This window comes from Tamandua tetradactyla, chromosome 4, assembly GCF_023851605.1.
Source record: "Tamandua tetradactyla isolate mTamTet1 chromosome 4, mTamTet1.pri, whole genome shotgun sequence".
Taxonomy (NCBI): Eukaryota; Metazoa; Chordata; class Mammalia; order Pilosa; family Myrmecophagidae; genus Tamandua; species Tamandua tetradactyla.
In genome coordinates, this window is record NC_135330.1 from 58,699,928 (window position 1) to 58,714,501 (window position 14,574).

General features: G+C 53.0%; 1 protein-coding gene across 7 annotated transcripts in view; it reads left to right on the forward strand.

Moving 5' to 3' along the window:
• Positions 1-14,574, forward strand: part of NAV1 (neuron navigator 1) — a 277,062-nt gene that overhangs the window by 81,151 nt on the left and 181,337 nt on the right. For 6 of the 7 annotated variants that reach the window (XM_077157383.1, XM_077157386.1, XM_077157387.1 and 3 more), the window contains one exon: positions 10,358-11,146. The exons of the other annotated variant lie outside the window; for it this stretch is intronic. In XM_077157383.1, the coding sequence (XP_077013498.1) occupies positions 10,358-11,146 (789 nt within the window). The remainder of the gene's footprint in view (positions 1-10,357; positions 11,147-14,574) is intronic. 7 annotated transcript variants of the gene reach the window in all.

Genomic DNA, 14,574 nt, shown 5'->3' on the forward strand with positions numbered 1-14,574 from the left:
TCTCATCACAAGCTTTGAGATTCCCACCCATCACAGCAATGAAGATTCTTACTATTTGCAGAACAGTTTTTTTTTTTTAGAACAGTTTTTATATGCCAAGTAATTGCCAGTGATTATTCTATTAAAATTCATTGAAATATGAATCCATGGCATTCTTCTGTTAAGTTTAATGCGTCATTTAAAAACCTAACAAAAACTCTAATAAAACACAGAGGTGCCAGCTGAGAAAATGAATGCAGCCATGAAATGGGAATTTCATGAAATGGGAATGTCTTTTTTTTCCAGGATAGTATGAGGCCAGTTTTCTTTAAAGCAGCTGTCCCCAGCTGATCCTGGCTAAGGTGGGTAAATGTTTCAACTTTCTCATGCAGTCATCCTTAACTTCTTGGGGTTGAGGACCTTTTTAAGAATCTGATTGGCATTACAAAATGTCTTTCCCAGACAAATGGACATATTCACAAAACTTGGATTGTAATTTGATGAAAGGTTTACGGACCTCCTGAATCTAGTGAACACAGATTGAGAAGTTTCACTCTGAGGTGTCAGTGTTGTCCCTGGGTTGACCTCATGTTTGGGCGTTGTTTTTCCTCTTATGATGGTTGAGCTTGCCTGGCCCACAGTAGGGTAATAGGATTTATTACAAACGATTTGTTCTGCCTAAGGGAGGGCACTGAGTAAGATTATCTTCAAGGTCCCTCTTAGCATTGTGATTCAATGATCTTAAGACAGTCAACTCTGCCCAGCCAACTCAGGTTTGACTCTAAGTTTGCCCATACCATAGGATACTTGCTCACACTTGCAAAATGTGTATCTCCATCTAATGTCTCCATCCAGCACTCAGGTCCAGCCACATGCACACACTCCACTCCCTGCTTCGCACGCCCGGAGGTACCCTCACGTGTTTGTGGTTGCCATAACAACTGATCTCGGTTGGTCCTGGTCTGAGGGCGATGTACCTGGGTGGTGCAGAGCTCGTCTGGGGCCCACAGTGCAATGGACACCCCAGCTATGGTTATGGGACAGTTGCCATGACAACATACTAGACAAGCACATGTGGGAAACATCTGGACTTTTTATTCTGGGCTCTTTATTAGCCTGAAGAGCAGGGAGATCTGATTTTAACGAGTACAATTTCAGACAGAGTACTCGATTATGTATTTCCTCCTGCCTGTACTCTGCAGACTCCCTAGCTGTGAGCCCATGAGCAGAGGAAGCAGAAATTCTCCACCCTCCAACACCTCCTCCACTCCCACCTAATTTCTTACATGACCAGCTGAAATGAAAAGAATGTGGGCATTCTCTTCAGGCCAAAACCAGATCAAGAAGAAAGCCCAGGTTCCCCTAAGACTTGAGGATAGGGAGGTCCCCAGGGGTACCTGGACTTGTTGGGATTTCCATGTCCACTGGAAGTGACCAGGTCCCTAGAAAGAGGACATGAGGATGAGCCGTGAAGGGACTGGTGGTGCTGGAGACCACCAGCTCTGCTGAGAGCTATCACCCTCCACCCCAGGCCCCACTCCTAGGTTCTGTGGGCCAGTCTGAATGTGACCACAGTCCTAGACCCATGCTGACCTCATATGCTATGGCATCTGGGTCACAGGGAGCTCGGACAGGCAGGAGAGACAGGGCTCTCCTCCCGCTCCCCTCTAGGACCGAGCCTTCTTTTTCCTGCCGGCACCTCAAAGTTTCCTGCTATGGAGGGTCTGCTCTTCTTGAGATCACATACAATTATTAAGCAAGCCCTTCACCCTAGAAAAAGCTGTATGGTAACATGATGTTACAGGGAGATGTTGGAGACCAACAAAGTGTATTCAAATTCTGACTTCCCCAGCAGCCTACCATGTGATTTTGGGTAAGTGTATTTCTCCGTAAAATGAAGATAATAGTCCCTGCTTCATGAGTTCTATGAAATAATGCATGTGATGTGTTTAGAGGGTCCCCAGAAATAGCAGTTGCTCAGTAACTGAGAGATCTCCTGACCTCAGTTTGACAAGCATCAATAAGTCCTTAATATCGCTCCTATCCAGAGAGACTTACAATTTAGCTGGAGGGAAGAGGGATCTCCTTAGTATGTAAGAAGACAGAACATGACTACCCGCCCCACTGACTGCAGTCGGTGTTCAGGAAAGGTAAAGATCAGTGCGGACCAAGGTGGTCAAGAAAGGCTGCCTAGAGGAGGCGGTTCTGCAGCTGGGCCTTGAAGGCTGAGTAGGATTTGAATTCATCTGAGAAGGCAATCCAGGAGAAAGACAGGGCAGGACAAAGCAAAGGTACATGGGTAGGATTAGGCCTGAAGCAGAGGGAAGGGAAGAGAGCAGTGGAGAGTAAGGTCCCCAGGTGGGTGAAACCAGAGTAGTGAAGGTCTTGAGTGTTGAGTATTGATCAGCACTGGCCTCTCCAGCAGCCTCCGTCCAGTGGGTGGGGATGGTCCTCCCATGGAAGACCTTCAAGGCCATTGAATCGGAGATACCCACTCTCTGGAGATCATGGCTTTAAAAGGAGAAGGGCCTCAATACTTAGAGGGGCTGGACTCCATTTCTCCAACAGAGGAAGGAGAAAACCAGTGCTTCACTACACACCTCCAACCTGTCCCTGCCATCCCCCCTACCACCACCACCACCACCAAGAGGAATTGGGGTCACAAGGGAGAGAGTTCTTATGTTCTAGCCTAAAGGTCAGGACACTCGATAGAACACAGAGCAGCAGCCCAGCCCTAATTTTAATCTCCTTAGCACTGAACTTCCCAGCCCTGATGCCAGCCAAGAAACCCATGCCAAAGGAAGGGCCAGTCCTTGGGCTCTGGCTCCTGCTCTCTTCTCCCAGGGTTGGAGCAGGCCCTCCATGAAGTCCTTCAGCCCCGGGTCCTACTCTGTCCCTCATTGGAAACTACACAACCCAGAGCACCCTGCCTCTGAAGGTAGAATTGGAGCCCCTCCCAGCCTTGGAGAGCCCTGCCCACCAACTGAGAACACTAGGCTTTGGGCTCTATTCCTAGTTCCTTGTATAACCAGAGATGACTTGTTTTCCTTCTCAAAGCCTTTCACATTCTGGGTAGGCTCATCCCTGTTCTATCCCTGCCCTGCTGGTGTAGAGTCTCAGGGGAAGATGTAGCCAGCCAGCTGTGAGCTCCAAAGAATGTGAGTCGTAACTTAGAACTTCTCGGCATTTCCACCCTCCAAGAAGCTCTCCCTGAGACTGTTGGGCCAGAGGGCAGAAGGAGGCCCTAGGCCCCTGACTACTACCAGCTGCAGTTTGCTGAGCCTCATTTTTCCCAGCACTTCAGACAGATAGCAAACCTCTTTTGAACCCCCACACCTGACCTTGAGGCCCAGTGGATATATGCCAAGGCCCTGAGCTCAGGGAATGTCTTGGGACAAGAAGGGCTAAGCCAGGACCCCTCAGAGTCCACAGAATTGTCTCAACTACCAAAGCCCTGGCAAAGCAAAAGTAGCATCTGGCCCAGCAAGCTGGGAAAGCAAGTGGATCAGTCTAGGAGTGCTTCCTGGAAGAGGCTCCAGAGGTGTGAGTGAGCTGGAATATCCATGTTGGAATAGTGTGTCCTTTGTTTTCTTTTCTTCTCTATGGGTAGGGGTGGAAGGTGGGCCTGAAGTCCTAGCTGGGACTGCTGTATGTGCCAGGGAACCTCAGATGTGAGGAGATGTTGTTCACTTTTGTCCCTGTGCCACAGACACGTGGCAAAACACTCCCCAGGCCTCTGAGCAGAGCAGAGATGTGGGGGTAAGAGGGGGTCTCAGCCATCTCAGGACCTGTGGGCCTCACCTGTCATATCCCTGGGAAGCCTGAGCTTTCCTCAAAAAGGCAGTGGGAGAGCCTGCTAGGCTCCCTTTGCCCAGGACTGTAGGGAAGAAGGACAAGATTTTGCTGGGACACCATCCCGGAGGCCTGGCTGCCATTCCAGCACACCAGCTGCACCATTTCTTGCCACGGGGTAGCGAGAGGTCACTGGTGTTTACAATCCCCCACACATCTGTTCCGAGTCACGCATTCATTCATGTAATCAATCGTCATTCACCAAATATTCTTGAGAGCCCACTGTGTGCATGGAACTGTGATGGTATTTGAGACAAAGCTTGTAATCTCTGCCCCCTGGGAGAGCCATTTTGATAGAGGAGACAATTCTTGTCCTCAGGAAATGCCTAGTCTGATAGCACTGTAAGAAAACTGTTCAGTAAAGCAACCGAACATGGGTCCTTGGGAACACAAGTGAGCAAATGATGGGTGACGGCTAGGGACATTAGGAAATTATTAAAGCGGCTGCAGTGAACTGAGCAGAGAAAGTCGGGGAAGGCTTCCCAGAGGAGTACATTTGGCTCCAAGAAGGGCCAGGGAGAATAGGGGACTCCTGAACTTTTTCTAAAACCAGCTCCTCTTGAAGTCTTCCCTGTCTTGATCGATGGCAACTCTAACCTTAGAGTTGTCCAGGCCAGAATTCTGGGGGATATTCCTGATCAATCTCTTTCCCACATACCCATATCTCATCTATCGGCAAATACGCGTGGTTTCAAATATACTCAGACTCTGACCACTCCTTGCCACCACCGCAGTCACCGCCCAGGTCCAAGGCACCACCATCTCCCACCTGGATTATCGCAGCTGCTCCCACCCATGAGCCCAGCAGTCTGCTGTCCGCCCAGCAGCCAGAGGCCCTTTCGACAAGGCAGTCAGGCTACATCATGCCTCTGCTCCCAGCCTGCCAAAGGCTCCCATCCCACCCAGTGTAGGAACCCAAAGCCTTCCATTCTCTGACCCCCTCCTTTACCTCCCTGTCCTGGTCGCTTTCATCCTTCCCTCTCTGGTCACGCTGGTCTCCTTGCCGTCCCTCATCTACACCAGAGACGCTTTCCCTGGGGCCTTGGCTGCAGAGCTGTTCCTGCGGATAACCATGTAGATTGTTCCCGCTTCTCCTTCTGCTCTGTACTCAAATGCCACCTTCTAAGAGAAACCTTTTTTTGATCACCCTCTTGAAAATTCAGCCTTTGTCCTTGGATATTTCATATTCCCCTCCCTGCTTTATTTGTTCTCCCTAACACTTTTCGGTAGCAAACATTTTTATCTAGTTTATTGTCTGTCCCTCGTGTTAGAATATAAATTTCATGAGGGCAGGAAATTTTGTCCATTTTGCTCTCTGCTGTATCCCTTGGCACCTACTGTGCCTGGCTCCTAGAAGACACTGAACAAGCAGTGGGGAGCTGGCTGTGTGGCTGCAGACAAGACTTCATACACACAGGCCATCAGCTATGTCAGCAGCCTCCAGCTGGCCTTGGGCACATTGAGGATTCTCAAGAAGTCCCTGCTGATAGGCGGAATGGCATGGGGGAGGAAAGCACAGGAAGTGGGGAGTGATGGGATGGCAGGAGGACCTTCCACAAAGGCACAGGTGCCAGGGAGGTGGTGATAAGACCTCATCATGGACATCTGGGCAGGGAAAACTTATAGAAGGTGCCTGTCACTCAGTTGGATTGGTGTACCTCCATCCTGACCCTGGGTCACATGTGGCTAGACTCCTAGCCCTTGCTTTCTAGATCCTGAACTGTGGGCAAAGAAACTATAATCAAATAAATTACAATAAAAAAAGAAAATCTTCCCCTTTTTCCTGCTCTGTCCTAGCCCTGGAGGGAGCCACATACAAACTCCTCTACTCTTTACCCCCTGCCTCAAGTCGACAGCATGGGGCCCTCTCCTCTCTTCCATTGCCTAACCCAATCCAAAAAGAGTCTGCAGATCCCCTACCAATGACCTGGGTTAAGTCCGTTTCTGATCACGGGGGTATGAGGATGTGAAATCACACAGCATACCTTTCCTTGGTTGTATGCTTCTATCTTCATTCCTCAAACTGCTCTAAGTTTTTGGCTAACACATGTAGTCAAATCACTCACCCCATCCTCATCCCAGAAACTGCCCATGTCTTTGGAAAGAAGAGTGGGGAGATGAGCCTTAGTTCTTTACGGAGCTGAAGATAGGGGACTTTTGTGATTCCAAACCAGCCTCTTTTCCTGCCTCCCTTTCAGAAACGGGGCTGGGTCCCGCCCCCTGAGAAGGACACCGACATCACCAGCACCTAGTCCCTACCCAGCCCGGTTTTGCCCTCATCACAGTGTCCCTCCATGATTGCAGGATTTTTCTTCAGCCGACTGTTCCCAGCTGCCAGTCTTGCAGTGTGGGGAAGGGGAGAATGGAAGGGTGGGAGGGGCTCAGGGTTGGGTTTGGGGATGGTGTGACAGGGCAGGTCCCTCTCTTTTTAGGAATCACTCAAGGAAACGTTCTGCACATATTGGCTTTATCGACTGATGCTGGAACGGCTGTTACCAGGGCAGCAGAGCACTCCCACTGTAGTAGAGGATGGTGGGAAATTAAGGGGATGTGGAAGGAATCAAAAAAAGAGCCAGATAGAGGGAGAGGTCTCATTAGGGAGCGTCTGAAAGTTCCAGGATGCCAAGATGATTACTTAAAGGGACCACCACATGGCTGTGGCAAGACCCTTTAAAGAATGACAGTATGAATGTGACCAGTGCTGGTGTGGACAGAGAGAGGACCGACACCCATGGGGTTCAGCACTGCACTAACTCAGGAGATGAGCATGGAGAAGTGTTTTCCATCTCATAATCTGACAGGGTGAGGTTTTGTGTAGGGTAGAAGGGGTGCGTTTAGGTTTAGATGGTGGGAAAGGGAGCTTAGTGCCCCTCTTTTGGACAGCCCTCTCTTCTTGAAGGAAGCAGAATTTCAGGAGTTGTTTACTGAAGGAAGAGAAAGGACTTGGGATTTGGGGATAGGGTATCCCTTGAGAGGAGGCACAGAGGGGTAAAGAGGGATAAGGAGAAGGGGAAGAGACCAGGTTAAAGCATAGGAACAAAAAAGGGAATAAGATAACCAGGGAAGAAGGAAGATTAGGTTCCTGGGGCAGTGGGTATCCAGTGACAAGGAGGTACAGGGGAGCAGAGTAACAAGTGGAGAGATATGTTTCATAGCAATTCTGAAGATTTATTTGAGAAGAGCCAACCTGCCGATATGGGAGACGAGGAGCCAAATTAACCTGGGGGAGATGGCACTAGGCTTCACCTGTAGCAGTACACGCTGGGTGGAATGGACCGCAGGAGAAATGATGTGGTTTTGTTTTTTTCAGCAAGGATGGTAATCCGTTAATTGCTGCTTGTCTGCTAAGGAGGAGATGAATTTAGACACAGGAAAAGAGGTTGGGTTTAGACAATAAGCAAGAACTGTTGTAACCTGGTGGATCAGAGAGCAGAAATCCCCATAATCTCAAATTGCCACTTTTAGGAAAGGGGCGGTTCCCGTGGAATTGAATTAGGTATGTCCAGTGTAGATCAGAGACTGACCTCTGGGTAAGGACAAGGATTTCAGAAGTGATGGTTTCTGATTTCATTCTAAGTGGCCTGTGGGATGGGGAAGGAACGGCATGGTCATGTCTACTCAGTGATTTCGCTTCAAAGGTAGGGCTTGCTGTTTGCCTTGAGCTGGGGTCCTGCATTTGACTGTAAACACGAGTACTTCATGTATGCCCAGAAGGAGAGTCCTGTGGCTGGCACTTTTGGGTTGCTCTCTGTGCTTTGGCCAAGTTCTGGGATGTTCTAGATAATACCCCATTCCCTTCAATCAGTACCTTATTGTTTGCTTTTCCCTATCTGGAAGTGAAAGCCCTGGCTCTACCCCCAAGTTTCCTAAATGTTGAGTGCAGGCCCCCAAGGCCAGTCTGCCCTGTGCCCTCAGTGACAGGACCTTCCGGTTTACGCTGCACTCAATTCCTTCGCTCTTTTCCTTTGGGGTAATGAACCATTCTCTTATTTACAATATACCGTATTCTCGGAAGCCCTCAAGACTCCTTCCATCTATTCTCTCCATGTCAGCACTATCTTTGTGTTGTTGTTTGTTAGGTTTTTTTTTTGGGGGGGGGGGATGTGTGCGAGGGGAGAGGCTGGATTTTGGTGGTGGTGGCAAAGAATTTGAACAATGATCCAACATAATCTCTTATTCTTATATTTATGTGTATGCGGCATCTACTAGTTAAGTGCACGACTCTGTGATTAGAGCAATGAAGAGGCAACCAGGGTCCCTGCCCTCCCACGTTCAGTCTCCCTCTTGTCATGGCTGTAATTAGTATACATACACTTGTGAAGCATACCTGTGATGATAAATGTGTTGATGTGTGTGACACTGCCTTTTCACAGGGACAAGATTATTATTTTCCCAGGTCTTTATTGTCTGTCTTGTAGTCCCTGTCAGACATTCCCTTTCTTGCGGGCAGAATCTCTATCTTTCCCTGTATTTCTAAGGTCCAGCCAAGGGTCCATGCTATTTACCAAGCACCCCGCATTCTCAGTACTACAGTAAGGACATCTTCTCTGCTCTGACCCCTGTCCTTGCAGATTTTATGGTATCCCATTTTCAGTCCTGGGATCATGCAGGCAGAGTGTCCTGGGGATGCCACCAGGACCTGAGTGTGATGCAGGGTACAGAGCCGTGATACAATGCTCAGGCCTTCGAATCTGTTTAACCAACACAGTTGCAGCACCTGCTCAATGCAAGGTGCTGAGAGACACCTCCTGCACCAGCTGGTCGAGAGATAGACACATACACAAATACCTCTCACACCATGCGGCTCTGATGATTAGTGCGAGGAGAGTGGTTGAACCATGAGACCCAGGCACAGAGTTCTTCAGATTGTAGGGGTAAGAAGCAGGGTTGGGGATAATATCCGGGGATTATCTGACTGTTAGGGTATTCTGTTCTAAGGGCAATGAGTTCTTAGGTGTCTGAAACCCACAGTATGTGAGTCCATATGGAGCCTGCTCCTCCTAGAGCAAACTCTGCTTTCAGAGACATCCCCTCCACTTTTGCCTAGCCATACCTCCTCACCTGAGGGGCTCTCGTTCAGGTACCCTGACCCTGACTTGGGAAGCCATAAGAAATGGGCAGTGCTACCTGCTGCTGAGAGGTGGTCCTAGGCAAGCTACTGCCTACTTCAGCGGCATCTTGCCCTGACCTCTTCCCTGGGGCCGGGGTGGGAGAGGAGAGAGAAGAGCTAGGGAACCCACTTAAGCTCTGGCAGGCAAGGGACCTGTGCTGAGTCTCCTCCTGATTCTACAGGTTCAGCACAGTGCTTTAGAGTTCCACAGTCCTTTTACCTATTATATTATAATATAAGCTGGTATTATGATCACTGTAAGAGAACACAGAGACCCAGCCCAGAGGGGTTATATGACTTTGACAAGGTCATACAGTCAAAACCCAAGAATGAAGTCTTTGGATTCCAAGACTTAGTCCTTTGCTCCACTGTCTCCACCCTGTCCCCAGTCAGTCCTGAGCACTATCTCTCCAAGCCACTCTTGTCCTACCCCTGTGTCCCACCTTTGGGGCTCAGAAGGGGGCCTTGAATCTCAAACACTGAAACAAGGTGGGACAGGGAGTCTCCGGGGGAGAACTCAGCGATGGTCTGGAGTGGCAAGGAACCAGCCACCTGGTTCTTACTCCCCAACTCTGCTTCCAGTCCTCCTCCCCAGGCCTCGTGGGTCCCCTCTCCCTCTAGCATCCTGAACTGCCCTCTCAGTCTCTTTTACCTGCTCCTACTTACATCCCCAACATATCCTTTCTTCCCGACGTGACAGGGGACCACCCTTGCCCTCCTAGAACCCTCCCTGCCTCATCGCGGAAAGCGGGCAGAAAAACTGGTCGGATCCTTTATTTCCCCTCTACTCCAGGCTCATCCGCCCCCCTCGAGCTTCGCTCGCAGATAACTCCCCCTCCCGAGCCAGAAATAGACCCACATTCTCTCTCCCCCACCTTCCTCCCCTCGCGCACACTCCTCCCTCCTCCTGTTTGCTCCCCCCTTTCCCTCCCCTCCTTCCAGTGCTTGGAGCTGCTGCCTGCAGCCTCTACTCGAACTGGCGGGTGGAGTGCGGCGAGGGCGCTGCCGGGCAATGCACAGCCCGCGGGACTGACCGGCGGGCAGGTTGGGGAACCCAAGCACCTCCGGGCGTCTGCCCAGCCGCGGTGCTTCCATTCTTCTTTTGATTGATTTTTAAATTTTAATTTGTACTTTCCCCGCCCCGCCCCCTTTCCTCCGTACCCCACCCCCAACCCCATCTCCCCACGGTCTTCTTGCTCTTTCCTTTACCCCGGCTTCCTTCCTTGCGTTTCTTTCCCCTGCGTCTTCGGCTCGCCCCCCTCCTCCCTCCCTCCCGCCCCTTTCCTCTCCCCTTCTTCCCTGGTTTCTTCCGTCCTTTCTCTCCCCCTCCTCCTCCTCCTCCGCATCCTCCTCCCCGCTCCCCCGCCTCTCTTCCCCGCCCCCACCCCTCCCCTTCCCGCCCCCTGGTGCCTGCAGACGCGCGGATCGTCCATGCGCTCCTCGCGGGCAGAATGCTGGGCAGCAGCGTCAAGAGCGTGCAGCCCGAGGTGGAGCTGAGCGGCGGCGGCGACGAGAGCGCGGACGAGCCGCGGGACGCGGGCAGGAAGGCGGCAGCGGCTGACGGCAGAGGCATGCTGCCCAAGCGCGCCAAGGCGCCTGCGGGCGGTGGCAGCATGGCCAAGGCCAGCGCGGCCGAGCTGAAGGTCTTCAAGTCGGGCAGCGTAGACAGCCGAGTCCCCGGCGGGCCACCCGTCTCCAATCTGCGCAAGCAGAAGTCGCTCACCAACCTCTCGTTCCTCACGGACTCCGAGAAAAAGCTGCAGCTGTATGAGCCCGAATGGAGCGACGATATGGCCAAGGCGCCCAAGGGCTTGGGCAAGGTGGGGCCCAAGGGCCGCGAAGCTCCGCTAATGTCCAAGACGCTGTCCAAGTCGGAGCACTCGCTCTTCCAGGCCAAGAGCAGCCCGGTGAGCGGCGCCAAGACCCCTCTTGCCCCTCTCGCTCCCAACCTGGGAAAACCGAGCCGGATCCCACGCGGCCCCTATGCCGAGGTCAAACCGCTCAGCAAGGCGCCCGAGGCGGCTGTGAGTGATGACGGCAAGTCGGACGACGAGCTGCTCTCCAGCAAGGCCAAGGCGCAAAAGGGCTCCGGGCCCGTGCCCACCGCCAAGGGTCAGGAAGAGCGTGCCTTCCTCAAGGTGGACCCCGAGCTCGTGGTGACGGTCCTGGGTGACCTGGAGCAGCTGCTTTTCAGCCAGATGCTGGGTAAGTCTTGCTGCCCCGCCCCACCCCTCCCCCGGCTTGCCACTGGCCAGCTGCAGGGGAAGGTGTGGAGAACGCCGAGCTCCCTCTCGCTGCAATCCCGGCGAGGCCATCCTGACCACGGTCAGATTATTGAGGGGGCATTGCCTCCAGATATGCAGGGCTGGCCCGCCTCCGGATGCTTAACTGTGCCTTCTTAAAGATGTCATGGGTTGGGAACCCAGGTTCTGTTCTGGTCTTTCCGAGGTGGGCTGGGGAATCATCAGTTATCGAAATAGAGCCCCTTAGCTTCCTCGAATTTTGAAGCCCAGAACCTTAATATCTGGGGCTGGTGGAGACCTCAGTTGTGGTGTGGTCTGTTGTCGGCAAGAGGGCTCCGCATTGCTGGAGCAACGTCCGGTGAGAGCCCGGATCTAGAGGACAGATGTGGGGAGAGCAGATGTGAGGGCTGGTTGGCCCCGAAGCAAAGCCGAGGCTCCACTTCCTCTCTGGAACCCCGGTGGGAACACGAGTAGGATTTCCCGGGTGTGGGGGTTCTGGCACGGAGAAGCGTCTGGGGCTAGGGGGCGGGCGGGCAGCCAGCTGTGCGCATCTGGATACTCGTCCTATAGCTCGGCCCTGGCTCAGGCCCCGAACCCCTGCCCCCGCTGTTTTTAGAGCGTGTGGAAAGATCGGGGCTTTCGCGCCGAGACTCCTGGTTGACCGGGAAGCCTCTGCTCTTTGGCTAATGGAAGCCGAGCCGGCGGGAAGGGAAGAACAAAGCTTGCTGGGGCGGAGGAAGCTCAGAGAGCTGCTCCATTGTTCTCCGAGCCTGAAGAGTCTATGCAAAAAAACCCGGAGCGGGCCCCGGAACTGCGCTTGCTTTCCCGGGAGAGCCCTTTCCCTCCCAGAGGGATAGATGCGGGATGTGAGGGACGCTAGGCTGCCCTGCCTCGGGAGCCGGCACCGGCCGGACAGGGCCGCGGGAGGACGGCGGCGAGGCCTGGAGCCCGGGCGGGCCTGTGTGGCTCCGCGGACTTGTTGCGGGCGGCTGGGATGTGGGCCGAGGGACCAGAGCTTCCCAGGGTGCGGGGTAGACCGCCCGCCCCGCTGGGGGCTGGGAAGGGGCGTGTCCGCGCGCGTGTGAAGGGGCGGGGCCTACGCGAGCTGCGGTGGGTGGACCTGCGAGGTGAGGAGAGGTGCGCCCGGGTGCGGATGAATGGGGGGTTCGCCTGGCGGCCCTGGAGAACGCGAAGCTGGAGGAGACGGGCTTGGCCGTCTGCAGCCTTCCCGGGACCCCCAGCCTCCGGCGTGGACCAGGACGAGGGTCCCCTGACCAGGGGCGAGGATTTGGACCATCGGAGCAGGGATCCTCTCAGAGGAGTCCAGAGATGGGCTTTGCAGGGTGTCAAGAGACTAGGGAAGGGTGAAGAAGGGAAGAACAGCCTTTTCCCTCGGAGAGATCCTCTGCAGGCCTCAGCCACTGCAGGGAAAAGGGATGGGGGCAGGGCAGAAGCAGACTGGCAGCCTCCCCTTGCAAACCTGTGCTGGTGCTGGGTACCTTGAGCCTGTCAGGCCGTGCCCTCAAGGAGTTTATGTTCTAAAGGGGTGAGACAGAAGGTAAAGGGGTAAATAAATTCCAGGCCCTGGTAAGGGCTGTGGAGGAAATGAATTAGGAATATGTGATAGAAACGGTGAGGCCTGCTTCAGGCGTCTTCTAAAGAGGTGATAGCTGAATTGTAACTGAGGGGTGAGAAGGAGGCAGCAGTCACCCTTGGGAGGGGAAAGGAGTGTCAGAGTACAGTACAGCAGAGGACACAGCCCCATTGTCAAGGTCAAGGCTTCACCGTTTGGGGTGATTTAGCAGATCTGGAAGTCCCAGCACTGGACCACCTGGCTGATGCCCTCTTGCTCACCCTAGCAGATAGTCCTGGAGCTGCCTGGGGAGAGGGGAGAAGGGTGGAAGGAGAGGGAGAGGCAGAGCTATGCTCCCTCCTCTGCTCAGCATTGGTCCTTTCTCAAAGCGTCTCACATTGGAACCTTTCAGCAGCCTTGAGATGAAGAGCGAATACCCTTTCCCGCTTTACAGTTGGAAGATGCAAGACCAAAAGGGTTGAGGGCCTTAAAGTCATCCATGAATTAATAATGGTAGAAGGGCGAATCTGCATTTGTCTCCTCATCTCTAAGTTGCAGCTCTTTCTAGGAGACCTGATCAAAGGGAGGGGAGCATCAACTGATAAAGGGGGGCCCAGCAAGGCAAGTGTCTACTGGACATGGACCACCAGACTTGCCCTGTTGACTTCACTGAGGGTGGAGGGACTCCTCTGGTGGGGGATGGTTTGGCACACTTGCTGGACTGTCTCCAACTGGGGTTGGGGAGGGGAGGGTTCAGGCCCTAGGAGGACAGTGGTTGGCATTAATGGTGGCTGGGAGAGGCGCTGGAGTGGGGGGATGTTTCTCCTGTGTGAAGATGTGGGTATGGGTGGAGGGTGGGCTGACTGGTGGAACAGAGCTAGATCAGTATCCCAGAGTCCATGAAAGTGTTCCAGGTCTCAGAATGAAACTCATTGGAGAGCTGAGTGGCCTCTGGGGAGAAGAATGGCTGCCTTGATAGCTCAGGATGGTGGCTAATGACACAGGGTATTTGTTCCTCTACCAGTGAGACTCAGAGTCAGGTTACACTCACTCCCTGGTACCATCCCGGCCCAAGAAGCTGCCAGGACCCAATTGTGGGGTGAGGGGAGGCAGCCCTAAATAAGAGCCTTTCTGGAATAAAAGGGAAGAGCTGAAACCTGATCACCCCCTTCCCAGAAATCAGCTGGGGCCCAGATGGTCAGGGCAGGCTCCCTGCCCCTTCCCTCACCTTGGAAGCTGCCAAAGTAGATGGGAATTGGGGAACCTAGAAACTCAGAAGACTGAGGTGGGTGCTCAGGGGGAAAATGGGCCAATCCCGGAAACCTGAGGCTTTTGGACCTTGGCCTGATAGTTTGTATCAGTTTGGCTCTCAAAGGAGAGGCGGCTCAGGACCTGACCTGTATCTGGACTAGGATGGTAGGCTGCATTACTGAGTTCCCTATGTGGGAAGTTTAAGCTCTGTGACCTCTTCTGGGACTTGGTTTCCCCATTTGTGAGTGGAAGAGACCCTCCCCCATGGCTCGTCCTAATCCTGTAGGAATGGGGGAGGGCTAGATTGCAATAGACCTAGAAATGTCCCAAGCAATACAGAGTTATTAAACACTAAGTACAATAATATTCCAAACCAGTCTTCTTACCTTCTTGGCCCTGGACCTAAGAATCTCAAAGCAAAATCAATCTGTTGACTTCCCACACATTGGGCTATCTACCACCACCTCCTCCAGTCCTCCAGGCAAAGGGATAAAGCGGGAAAGCTGAGAGCCCAGAGTCAGGGAGTGGAGGAACCTAAGAGACTGAAGTTCCTGGTCCTCCTTTTG